The 13,253-nt window shown below is 31.7% G+C and overlaps 2 protein-coding genes across 6 annotated transcripts in view; both read right to left on the reverse strand.

Annotated features, from left to right (window-relative positions):
* LOC140040870 (uncharacterized) overlaps positions 1-13,253 on the reverse strand; it is a 229,755-nt gene that overhangs the window by 19,611 nt on the left and 196,891 nt on the right. The window lies entirely within an intron of this gene.
* LOC140040868 (trafficking kinesin-binding protein 1-like) overlaps positions 1-13,253 on the reverse strand; it is a 51,466-nt gene that overhangs the window by 5,500 nt on the left and 32,713 nt on the right. For 2 of the 4 annotated variants that reach the window (XM_072087114.1, XM_072087117.1), the window contains 12 exons: positions 10,814-10,890; positions 9,609-9,725; positions 7,676-7,773; positions 6,441-6,616; positions 5,775-5,905; positions 5,255-5,329; positions 4,663-4,809; positions 2,783-2,862; positions 2,111-2,314; positions 1,662-1,981; positions 1,288-1,446; positions 71-173 (listed from right to left, as the gene is read on the reverse strand). In XM_072087114.1, coding sequence (XP_071943215.1) covers positions 71-173; positions 1,288-1,446; positions 1,662-1,981; positions 2,111-2,314; positions 2,783-2,862; positions 4,663-4,809; positions 5,255-5,329; positions 5,775-5,905; positions 6,441-6,616; positions 7,676-7,773; positions 9,609-9,725; positions 10,814-10,890 — 1,687 coding nt within the window. Of the gene's footprint in view, positions 1-70; positions 174-1,287; positions 1,447-1,661; positions 1,982-2,110; positions 2,315-2,782; positions 2,863-4,662; positions 4,810-5,254; positions 5,330-5,774; positions 5,906-6,440; positions 6,617-7,675; positions 7,774-9,608; positions 9,726-10,813; positions 10,891-12,379; positions 12,928-13,253 lie in introns of those variants that run through there. The other 2 variants (XM_072087116.1, XM_072087115.1) reach the window with 2 other exon arrangements.

Here is a 13,253-nt window from a genome sequence, read left to right on the forward strand (position 1 = left end):
GTTGAAAGAAATAAAATATCACTCAAATAAAGAGATGAACTTTATCAGAGGTATGATTTTAAAAGCTTACCTTGGAGTAACAGTTGTACTTTCTAGTAGATTAATATTGCTTGTTGTGTAAGTATAAGTGGGCTCAGAAAACGTATAGCATTTACTGGGAACTGTGGGTTTTGCTACAGTGAGAAAAAATGTAATATACTAATATAAACTAATAATGAAACATTTGTTAATACAGTAGAACACATATTAAGTGGATACTTTCAATTGTCGCCTGAATAGGGGTTACATCTAGTCTTAAAAAAACATATATTGCCTTAAATTACCAAGTAGCTGTCCCTTTTATAGGGGCGTGCCAATTGAGGGTTTCTGCTGTTTCTGGGCCTCTTCAGTCTGGATAAGTTGCTCATAATGCACACCAAGTAAAAGCACACCTATGGGCCTGTTCAGGCTGGTTAAGTTGCTCATAATGCACACCAAGTTTGTGATAATTGGGCTATGAAGCCAACGTTTCACTCAGGTAAATAAGTATAGCTTGAATGAGTCCAATGACAAGAAAATGGGGCACACAATTTTTTAAATGTTTGGTTTTGTATAGTCACAAAAAAGCACCTGTAAGGTTAAAGATGTGTTGTCCCTTGAAACACAAAAAAATGAAAAAAAAAAAAATATTCTAAATTTAAATTGGCCATACCAAAGTAATATTAAAGTTATTCACTTTAAGTCAAAAATTTGGGCCAAAAACAACAAGTTTACATAATTAACAGGTAAATTAATTAGATTACATTTCGTCTGGGAAATCGTCACAAGCGAAAGTAAACAAAGATTTCAAACCATGAGTATGCATTATGCATGATGCTAATTAGGATTGTTTACAACTCGTCACGGTTGAGAAGGTGTTTTCACACAGATCGCAAGGAAGTTTTATGATTATGCATACAGAGTAGCCAAACAAGCGCGTTGCATTATGAGATGTGTTTTGATTGAAAACTTTGACTGGAAGTCAAAGTTTTTTTTTGAACAAAAAAACATCTAATTTTTCACAAATTTTTGGTGAAAGTTAATAAATCTTATGATACTTCAAAATGACCCACTTTTTAAAAAAAAATTTTGTTGGGAATTAGTCAAAGGGACAATACATCTTTAATCTAAATTGTGAAAATGCTATCTTACTGAATGCAACTGAATCCAAATAAGGTATTGTTTTTGTAAGAAAGGAGATACATTGTAAAATACATATACTTAATGAAGTTATTGTAATTAATATATTTAATAATTGATTAAACTTACTGACAACTTGTCCATCATCCTCAACATCATCAAGAGCATAAACAAGTTTTTCTTGTTTGATTTCACGGAAACCTTTGACCACAACTCCAGGCCGCTGGTCAAGCATACTGGCCATGTGCGGCGTTGCTAACCGCTGCCACTGATATAGAGTTAACGATCCTAAAAATAAATAAAAGTTGAAAGTTTCAGTTCATAACTGTAAGGAATCTCCCGATACCAGTAATATAGAAAAAAAGAGATATTGTAGTGTATAGTTGATAGTGTTTTTGTATTCCTAAATAAAAAACTGTCAATTTTGGGATTTGAACCCACAATCACCAGATCATAGATGTAGACCATCAAAATTAATAACTAGTAGCATATTAACAACTAACCTTCCATTGGTTTAACGATTTGCAGTTTTTCTGGTCTTCTAAAACCAATACCCGAAAAGCTGGAAATATTTGAGAATCCATCGCCAGAGATGGCACTGTCTGGAGTTTGACAACGTGGAGTCAGCATTCCATCGCTCTCCATTTCGAAGTCAGAGTCACATACTGTTGTCTTGCGACGTTCATAAGCTGCATATTTTCGCTCTGCATCCATGTTCTGACGTCGAAGCGAGAGACGTTTTAAAGCTGTTTCAAGATCATTGGAGCCAGGGATGCCAGGTTTGGATACCTCACGTCGACTCTTCTCTCTAAAAACAGGTTGTCTAAATTTAATATTATAACCAAAAAATGAAAATCACTTATAAAACATAAAAACAACAAAATAGTCAAATATATATGGTATTACAATTAACACAAAATTAATATTAAAATATGTAAAATAATATACCCACCGAATCGGAGTAACTCCAGTAATGGATTCATTGTCACCCATGTAGTTTTCACTGACCTCTGACCCAGCGAGTGAAATAACTGAACTACTCGGAGAAGAGTGTGTACTAATGATCATAGGTGGTGTACCTAGGTCCAAGCCGGTCGTACTACCTGATCTACTCTTGACCGCTTTCACCGTCTTCATTACACTTTCATTATATTCTCTGAAAATACCAATTCATGTTTTACAATTTAAACTTCAAGTTTGGTATGCCTAAATCATATTTACACAAATTCCACAAAACAAAGAGTAACATAGTCACAAACAGGTATGTGCTTTAAATATAAATATGAATTGCATTTTTTTGATAGAACAAAGTTTTTTAAGATAAGGACAATAATAGGCATAAGTTTACGAATACTTGCCACTGTGAGAAAAAAATAAAAAAACAATGTTTTCACTTATTTTATAAAATGAAAAAATAATTGGCTAAATTCAACCAAAAATCCATTGGCTGGCAGCGAACTTGACTATTTTTTTGATTTAAATTACAGTTTTTCAGGTAAATGAATGTGTCAAATTTTTGGTCAAAGTGAATAGCATTAAAATGGCATATTCAACAAAAAATTGTTTAAGAATTATTTCAGGGGGACAATATATATTTAACTTTTAAAAAAATATTTTAACTTACTTCTTGCCACGTCCTATAAGACGAGGGTCCTGTCCTAACTGTTGTTCTACTGTATTGACAAGTTCAGCTGCTAATGAATCCTGTTGGAATAAAAAATTAATAAAAAATGATTAAAATAATAAAATTATTTTATTCACTTGGTAATACAAAATACAATGACGGCCCAGGATTAATTACAAGTGGGTTTGATTGTTCTGCTTTTATTCCGGTTTAAAAAAAAGTGTTTGTTCTTAGTTTCAAGGTTTGTATTTTTCATGGTTTTCACAAGCACCTTGAGCACTTACTTTGTGGATATGTGCGCTTTATAAATCTTATTATTTTATCTTTTATCAACCGAAAGCTGCAGTGAGATTCAATAGTTCCTTTTTCTTTTTATTTTTATACTAATTTAATTCTATTCTTCATCTATGAGACAAGCTCAATACTAATTTTTTACACTAATATTTCAATATTAGAAATCTTGAAATGAATCGAACACAGTGCTACCTTTCTATGGTTCATAAATATATATAAGAGAAAAAGAGGAGGCCTAGCCTCCCACACACTACACTAACATTATAAGAGAGAAATTATAAACACCATTAGAAATTGTAAAGAAGCAATTTTGATGAAGATGGAATCCTATTAATTGAACAAATGTATACATGGTGTGAGCAAAGTAAATGGTTTTTGGTTGTAATAGAATTGACTGTAGATGTAGTATCAAGAATAAAGGATGTGCCTAGAAATGCATCCATCTTTTATCATTGGAGCGATAAAAAAAGTCCATCTATGATCAAACTACCCATGGCCGTAGCCAGCATGATGCAGACAAGGCACTCGCCTCATATGCAATTTTCACTATTAATTATAACTATATTTAAAGCATCTTTGTCTCGTCTGTTTTTAGTGGGCTGCTCTACCTGGGAGTATATTAAGGCCTCTCCGAAGTTAATATAGGAGATCAGATATATTCATATTAATATGCCAAAAATCGATCCTAATATTCTGGTTGATCAATGTCAACATATTAATCACATAAAATTTCCATTATAATGGACGACTACTTAAAATTTACTTAGTAACAGCGAGACTCTGCTTGCTATGTATATTTGAACAACATGATTACTACTTCACTAATAATTTCAATGTGTCCATACATTACAAACTGTCACTCAACCAGCCAATCAGATTTAGCCTAATAACCTCATAGACATCACCCTACAAAAGCATAATCGTATACTGGTACTGTATATTTCTTTTAAAAGGGGGCGCTATAACTCAAAATGATATTACTTGAACATCCCGTAAAGAAAATGGAAGAGTCCAAGTAGAAACAACCTATCATAAGACATTAGCATTACGTTCTATACCAGGTAAGGAGAAACAACATATACATAGGTAATATTTACATATGCAATAAATTGAATGAAGGTCAAAGGATAATTATAATACACATTTAAAAGACCTCGGCAATCAAAGATTTTATGGCTGATTATGTTTTATTTCAGTTTAATTGAATTCAACATTAAACTTCAAACAGCATAGTTATAATAATAATAAGAGTGAGTAGTTTTTAATTATTAATAATTAATTAGTCCATAGTTAGAGATATACCGTTATTTTCTTAAAGCCCTGTCTACACTATCAACTAGTTTGACAAAAAAAGTGTGATGTACCCAAATATGGTAGTGATGTACCCAAATATGGTAGTGATATGACATCATCATGTCCATATATGGGCACATCACATTTTTTTGTCACAAGTTTGACAGTGCAGACAGAGCTTAATATGACCTTTTTAAACTAGACACCAGTAAGTGATGGTAAATTGGTCTAACTAGTAACCTAGTTTATAATGATTTTTAACCCTATAAAAATCTATAGATTATGACACTTACAGAAGGAATTGGAAAATACGGATTCATGATTCCGAAGTTTGGGACAGCACCTTGCGGTAAAGATCGTCGGTGGATTTCTCGCGCCTCTTCCTGCGCTTCCAGTAACATATGATGACATTCATCATATTTTTCCCTTAGCTCTGATAACTGAAATATAATAATACACAATGTCATTCTCTTACTTCTTTTCGCAAATTACTTAAACTCCATTTTATTTCGTCTATTGTATACTAAATAAATTGTCTCACAGCGAAAAAATAACAGATATTCTCGAAAGGGCCAATGCTAGGAAAAAATATGACCAACTATAGTGAGGTACGAAATTTGTACATCAATTAAGTTTGCGTTTGTTTAATATTCCGGAAAATCGTCATGGGTTTTGTTATGTTTATTTATATTGTTTTATCAGGTTTTCAAATTGACGAACTAAATGAAATGAATTGAAAAAAAAAGTTACAGAAAACACAACTGCTTTATATACTGAATATCTATGATTACAGATGTCCTCATAACCTATGACATGACCCTCGCTGACCTTATGCTTCATTTTTCTATGGATATATTTATCTTTATCTTAATAATATATTATTACCTCAATAGTAAGTTCGTTTTGAGCTTCTTTTGCTGCGTCTAAATGTTGGTGGAGTTCCTCATTCTCTGTCTTATACTGAGAAAAGAATAAAAAAAAGTTATCAATAATGATAAAGTATTTAACATATTCCACATTCATGGTTTTAATTAAGAGTTTGTTTGTTATTTTGCAGTACTTATACTTATTTTAAACGAACTAGACACAATTAAAATTGATAGAAGTAAAGAAAATTATACAGAGAGAAAGATTAGAGTCGAGTGGCAGGTCCAGAAAACCATGTACAAGACTCTCCATGGTTCTGGTGGTAGAACAAAGACTTCTCGGATAAGGACTTAAAACTGCACACATCTTTCAGAAGAGTAGGGGGATACCCTTGTGTACTGAACCCTCTCAGCCTCTGTCATAGACAAACCAAAGAGCGTCATTTAATGGCGCCTACATGTGTACACCTGTGCACAATTCAGCGCAGTTAGCCTGCAGACACAGGTTACTCCCACATATATTTACTATTTTATTTTACCTTCCTGTTTGTTTGCTGCAAATTCACAATCTGTGCTAGTAATGATGTGACCTCTTCTTGTTGTTTATAAAACTCTTCTAGTTTCTTACTTAGTTCTTCTTGTAATACTAAATTTCTAGTGTGTTCTTCACCTACAAAATCACAAAAGGAAAATCATGTCAAAATTATTGTACTGCAGTTACTGCAGTAACTATATTTTTTAAACTGCAAAATATATGATTTTAGTTTGTCAGTCAGTCACTGCAATACAGTGTGTGATTACTCAAAACGGTTGCTAAATAAATACATATGCAAATGTAAAAAGCAAACAAAATGTAGTTACTGCATATCTTTGGCATGGTCCCTATATATAATTTGTTTTTAAATAATTTCAGGGACTCAAGTAGGAAGATGGATTGATGCCCACTAAATACAAAAAAAGGTTTGGCATGATAAAGATATTTCATTCTGTATGTGTAGAGAGAGATAGACAAATATTCCTAAAATTAGGCTGTGAACAAATGTTGAAAAACCAGGTTCTGTCAATTGGAATTTAATTTATTATGGGGTTGAAGTCAAAATAGTACAGCAACATTATTTTGGCCAAATTTACTACAGTCTGCAACCACATAGGGCTTCTGCAAAAAAAACAAAAAACATTTAATACAAATAAAAATGAATATTAACCTAATTCATAAAAGCAATCTTGCATCAATTCCTTCTCCTTTTCTTCGATAGTATCTGCATATGATTTTAAATTGGAAGATTCTATCCTCAGTTCTAGATTCTGTTCTTCTAAATTGCGAACTTTTTTCTGCAGCGTATCAACATCTATGAACTGTGAGTGATACGATTTACGATCCCTGACGAAAAAAAAACCAGATTATATTTCAATTTAATTAATTTGCAACCAAGAAAAAACCGCTAATGATTGTTATTGATTACAATACAGATTTTTGAAAATTTAAATTAACATGAAAAGAAAACATTGCATATTTTAATTTTATTTTTCTAAATTTAAATTCATCAAAAAAAATGTTTCATATTAATATTCATTAAAATGATCCAAACTAGTCTAATACAATTTTTTCTTCACTAGTACATTTCCACAAAAAATCTGTATATAAAAATTATTTTATGACCAAGGCAACAACATTTGAAAAAGGGCCTACATTGTATTTTAGTTCATTTATTATTTTTATTTATTCCTTTCAGTGATGATACATAAAAAATTGAACACTAAGGAGGACAAGAGCTGTCAAAGACAACTATCGCCAAAAGCTGTGTCACTCCAACTACAGACAATAAAAAAATACGAGCAAAAAAGAATTATGAATTACAAAATATAAATAAAATGAACAAATAAATGAAAATCCATTGATTGGATAGTGAACGATTGGCCTTCATGTGAGGAAATTCAGATTAGGCCCTCTCCTACAAACCCACAGTAGGCGCAGTACATTCCCTGTCACAAATAGCACACCAGTAAGCCATTACTCTTTTTTAAAAGTTCTTTATCCTGAAATGTGTGTACACTGGACCAATGGCTTCACATCCCATCCAAAGCATCTTGCCAAAGGGTATAAGTACTTAATGTATGTGGGCAAGACACTCTATTCACCCAGGTGTACAAATGGGTACCTGGTAAGGTTATGACACAACTTTATGCTGATTATTAACTGCACCATGGGAGTATGTTTCCATACGTGTTTGATCCAAAAAATGACCGGAGTAATAATAAGTACAGCTCTTTAACTACATTAGGTGCTAAAACAGAATATTATTATTGTGCTAGTTTGATACCCTTGTCACTCTACTGTTTGTGGCTCTATTCTCTGCTACATTAAACTAACCACAAATAAGGGAGTGGGGGGGGGGGGACTATATTCAAGTACTATGGACTGAATAATGATAAGACTTACTCCTGTAATTCATCTTCACTCTCACTGTATGATATGTCATTGGTGTAAATCTGAAGTAACTGCTCTTTCAATTTCATCTCATGTCTAAGTTGTGTATTCTGAAAATCAAATAATATATAATAAACATATTTGATAATGATGATGTTAATAATATATTTTGCAAATTATTAAGTTATTAAATTTTTTAAAAAAAATATTTTAGATTGTTGAAGTTAAATTGCCTGTGTCTACAAATGTGCCCACGCTTGTTAGCTTTCACACTACTATGTTATTTTAATCTCAATTTTGTGCTTGCAAGTTATTAAAACATAAGGCAATATATCCACTGGCTATATCATTCTTTTATTTTTCTTTTATTTTTAGACAGTAGATCATACATTTGTGATGTTTGGTTTTCACACTACTGTAAGATTTTCGGTACACCATATATATAATTATTAATAGTAAAATGTTAGTAATTGTTATATAATAACCATTTTGTAGAATAAGAGGGTTTTAGCATATCATACCAAAACGTCAACATTTTGGAAATACACTGTATACAGCAAACTTGAATTTACCATGTAATTTTAACATAGTTCAATAAATTATTAGATTATTATTTTGAATTATCAAAAAAAAAAACGTTTTATATTTTATCATAAAAAAAAAATTTAATAACATATTTCACCACAAAACACCTAATCGGGGCAGATTCAAATTTACATAGTTCAAACATGGAGGTATATCAAGGTTCAAAAGAAAATACTTCTACTACTCTATATCCACATCAAATATATTGTGCACTTCAATCACCATGAAAATGGAATTGAATTTGCTCATTTAAAGGAATAAACAAAACATATACTATCACCACGGTTACTGCCATAGTAACCAATGGTAATTAGAATAAGCCAACAGCAATAAGAAAACCCAATCTATGTGGTGGTAAGGAAGGATGATGGTGCTGGTGAGAGTGAAGATGTGATAAAATGTGTTGAAGACATTTGTGATGGTGGTTGTAAATATGGGTGGTGGTAATGACAGTGGTATTGGTTTAAAATGGCATTTTTATGGTGATGGTAATGACAGTGGTATTGGTTACTTAAATGGTATTTTTGATGATGGTGATAAAGACGGTGGAATTTATGAAGTATTGGTGTTTGTGATAAATGTGGTGGTGGTATTGGTTAATAAAATGGTGTTGATGGTGATGTGGTAATGATGGTGGTATTGGTTAATAAAATGGTATTTGTGATGATGGTGATGTGGTAATGATGGTGGTATTGGTTAATTAAAATGGTGTTTGTGATGATGTCGTAATGATGGTGGTATTGGTTAATAAAAGGGGGTTTGTGATGATGGTGATGTGGTAATGATGGTGGTATTGGTTAATAAAATGGGGTTTGTGATGATGGTGATGATGGTGATGTGGTAATGATGGTGGTATTGGTTAATAAAATGGGGTTTGTGATGATGGTGATGATGGTAATTTGGTAATGATGGTGGTATTGGTTAATGAAATGGGGTTTGTGATGATGGTGATGTGGTAATGATGGTGGTATTAATTAATAAACTGGTATTTGTGATGATGGTGATGTGGTAATGATGGTGGTATTAATTAATAAACTGGTATTTGTGATGATGGTGATGTGGTAATGATGGTGGTATTGGTTAATAAAATGGGGTTTGTGATGATGTTAATGTGGTAATGATGGTGGTATTGGTTAATAAAATGGGGTTTGTGATGATTGTGGTGAAAAAACTATAGTGTTCATAGAGGTTAACAGAATGATAGGGATAAAGAATAGTGACGATAGTTATGATGATGTTGTATTAAAAAAGGCCATAAAGCAAGAATGAGCAGTTAAGTGGTAATTTCCATGTACTCAGCATAAAACTCAAATTTGTTCAACTATACATTAAGTATAGTTACTACTTATAACTTTCTCACCTGGTCCGTTGCTAGAGTTAGTTGCTCGTCGGTTAAGTTCAACTTATCTTCTAAACTTTTATTTTGAAGCAGTAAATTTTGTCCGATCTTTGCCGCCAATTCCAGATCCTTTTCTTTCTGTAATAAACATTGTAAAAAACGGTTAAACATTGTCTGTAAAGTTTGGTTTTGTAGAATGCATTCTATAAAGTAAGAAAGGATTTTTATTTTGAGAAAGCGGACTCTTAACAAGATTTTGAGACAGCTTAATGGTACTGGTTGGGTCAGGTCAGCTTTCCTACAAACCACCATCATCATTTCTACTTTTCGAATTATATCTCACTCTTCAAGGAGAAAGCGCTATTATCAGTTTATCCAGGTAAGCTACATAGGCACGAAATAGACTAGATAAATTTGAAAGGTCATTAGATTTTATGCACTTAAGCAATTTTATAAAATCTTAAAATAGCCATAGAACATTTTTGTTATGATACCTGCACAGACACACCTACAAAAATCAAATATAAATATTTAACCATTTTGTTTAACTATGTTATTGAACCTTGAATAATCCAAACAAGGCACTTAATGTAAATATATAAAAAAATGAAAAATGCAGATATCAGCAAAAATGGAACTGATAACCGGATGCAATGATAATAAAGTTTTCAATGATAGTTTTATCATCCTAATGCAAACAACATTCCAAAACATAAAACATTAATTTGCATTTTATATTAGATTACAATCTTATAAACACACACATTACATTTCATTGACGTAAATATAAATTATAAAAGAATGTATGTGATGATAAATCCAACAATTTAAATATGTATAATAACTTTTTTTTAAATGTAAGTTTTTTCTTTATCATTTAAGAATGCAACCATTGTTACAGTCCTTTTGTTATTCTTACAATCATTCACTGTATTTAACGTTTAATTTTTTTTTAAACCTGAATATTAGAAGATCTAATGGTATAAATATGTAAACTTATTTCTAGGTAAAATATTATATAGTGAACACACACTTTGTTAGTATTTTATATTTCTAAATCACACAACTAATACTGCCCATTGCAAAAACCAGCTTCAGTAGAGTGCTTGCCCAAGAAGTTGCTTGCCCAGGATGCAGAGCCCAGAACAGGGCTTTAAGCTAAACACAGTTATTTCATATTACAATAACATAAATCAAAAGAACAAAGGGTAACAAATGATTCTGACCTCATCCAGTAACTTGGTAACTGCATCAACATCGTTGTACGTCTTTTTCATCTGAACCATTCTCTCGGAACATAAGGCTGAAAAATAATAATAAAAAGTTCTATTTTACATAATAATTAAAATTGCTGGTTGATTCTCCAGTTTATTTTTATTCCAATTGGCATTAGATTTCCATAACAAGTATTATACGTATGAAACGCTATGTGCCCCAAAATGATATCATATGAGTTACTTTTAAGGTTTGGGTAAGCATGGAGCTATACATTTATAGCTCCATGGTGTAAGGTTTGTATAAAAACAAAATCACATGTGACAATGTATTTAGCCTGACACTACATTCACCAGGAGAATCAGATACTTTTAACTGTACTAAGGTACTTTTATCTATAAGTATAAGTACATGTTTCTTCAATTAAAAATAAGTCTCTTTTAAAAAATAAAACTCTATTTATAATGAAATATTTGTAAATTCATATTTTATGACATGACACGACATTTATAAAAGGTCAAACAATGTATTGTGTATAAAAATAACCAATAATTATTTAACCTAATTTTATTTATCTGTAATAATCTGTATAGAAAGCCCACATAAATATAAAAAGATAAAATAATCTCAAATGTTCAATGTTCAACTGTAAGCACCAAATATTAGCATAATTCAAGTGTAATGTTTTATTATTAAAAATGGCCTGATTTTAGCACTGTACGACCAAGGAAATCTAATAACAGGGCACTTAACTCGCCTTGCCAAAATAGGAACTTTTAACACTTAGCAGTCCTTTGATCTTATTTCTGGCTACAACAAATACCAACAGTACTGTGCTATGCATATTTCCGCGGCGTGCTGTCTGTTAAGGGGTGTGAAACTGATCATGTCGCAACCACATATAAACCCTTTGATCTCCAGAGCTCAGCATCCTGTTGTTAAATTGCCTTGGTATGATCAGTAATCATACGCATAATCGCATTATCACAATTTTTCACTACCAGATTCATTAAACAATAAGATGCATATAGAAAATGTTAAGAATGGAGTTTTGTAATTGCTATTTGGGGATACAGGTGCACAATTACATTAGGCTAGTTATGGCTAATTATAGCCCAGTGGATCCAGGGGGTGCAACTAGGGACATGTACTCCCCGTTTTTGACAGCTACAATTTTGACAGAATATTGATATTTATAAATAGCTGTCTCCCATTAAAAAAAATCATGGATCTGACCATGCATGAGAAAATGAGACATACTGTAGAAGTATTCATACAAATTAAAGAAGCTGCATGTGTCTCTTAACACATATCTATTTAAATGTTTACATGCAAATAATCTATAAAAAATTTCCATACACGTACAAGTCTGTCTAAACAGAAAAAAATTGTAATTTTAATGAAATAAAAATCGAAACAAAATGAGTCTAATTAAAATTATCATACTTTGGATAAGGTAAAATTACCCGCAGCTAAGTAGGCTTTATGGACCAATTATCGCTAACGTAGGTAAACAACTTACTCGGGTAAATTACTGAATGAGCCCTTAAAAGCAGACTATGTATAAATAAAATTACCTGACAATACCGGTAAATGAAAATCAAGCTCAAAGTTTTCGTTAGTTAAGATATTTTCCACATTAGTAAGAGCTTTACTGATTTCCTTCTCGACGTCGGAAATCGCTCGCAAAATATCCGCTGAAGTAAACATGACTCTTGTATCTATAACGCTGCTTATCTCAATCAAAATACAGTAAAAATCTGATGTATAATATGTGAGAATTATCTTAATAGCAAACAATACATTTATTCAATGATAAAATCAATCCAGGCTAGGCACGTATTATTGTTAAAGTTTTTCATGTTGACATGACATGTTCTGTAAAAATCTACGTCATTAAAACTATGGCAACCTCTTTTTTACGATATTGTATGAGATTTCAAATAATGTTCTTTAAAAATCTGTAAAGAAGAGAAATCCAACTGAATGACACATCTACAAACAAGCAATAGTAACGTATGACAAATAAGTGAAGAAATTGTAGAAGATTTTAGAAGCTAAATCTGCCTTTGTACTCCTATGTTCTTTAGAAATGGCAAATTTTTCTCAACATGTACATCTCAATGTCTAAGAGAAAATGCTTGTAGCTTTTATCAAATATGTGTAAGAAAACCAGTTATGTAACACAAAACCATCTGTCAAGATGAAGACAAACAAAAGAAGTTGAATGTTACATAAGACAAAGTCTTACGATGAGCAATGATTAAGAAAATCCAACCAGCTAAATGTATACAATTAACATCATTCCAAAAATAAAACCCTCATTAGAAAACTGAAGTTCAATCAGGACTTTTAAAGAATACTTGTTGATCAGAAGACCGAGTAATATACAACTTTTTCAGAATGTTCTCTTTTGTTAAAATCAGGAAGTGTTGCAATGAGACAAATGAT

The sequence above is a fragment of the Antedon mediterranea genome, chromosome 2, assembly GCF_964355755.1.
Source record: "Antedon mediterranea chromosome 2, ecAntMedi1.1, whole genome shotgun sequence".
Classification (NCBI taxonomy): Eukaryota; Metazoa; Echinodermata; class Crinoidea; order Comatulida; family Antedonidae; genus Antedon; species Antedon mediterranea.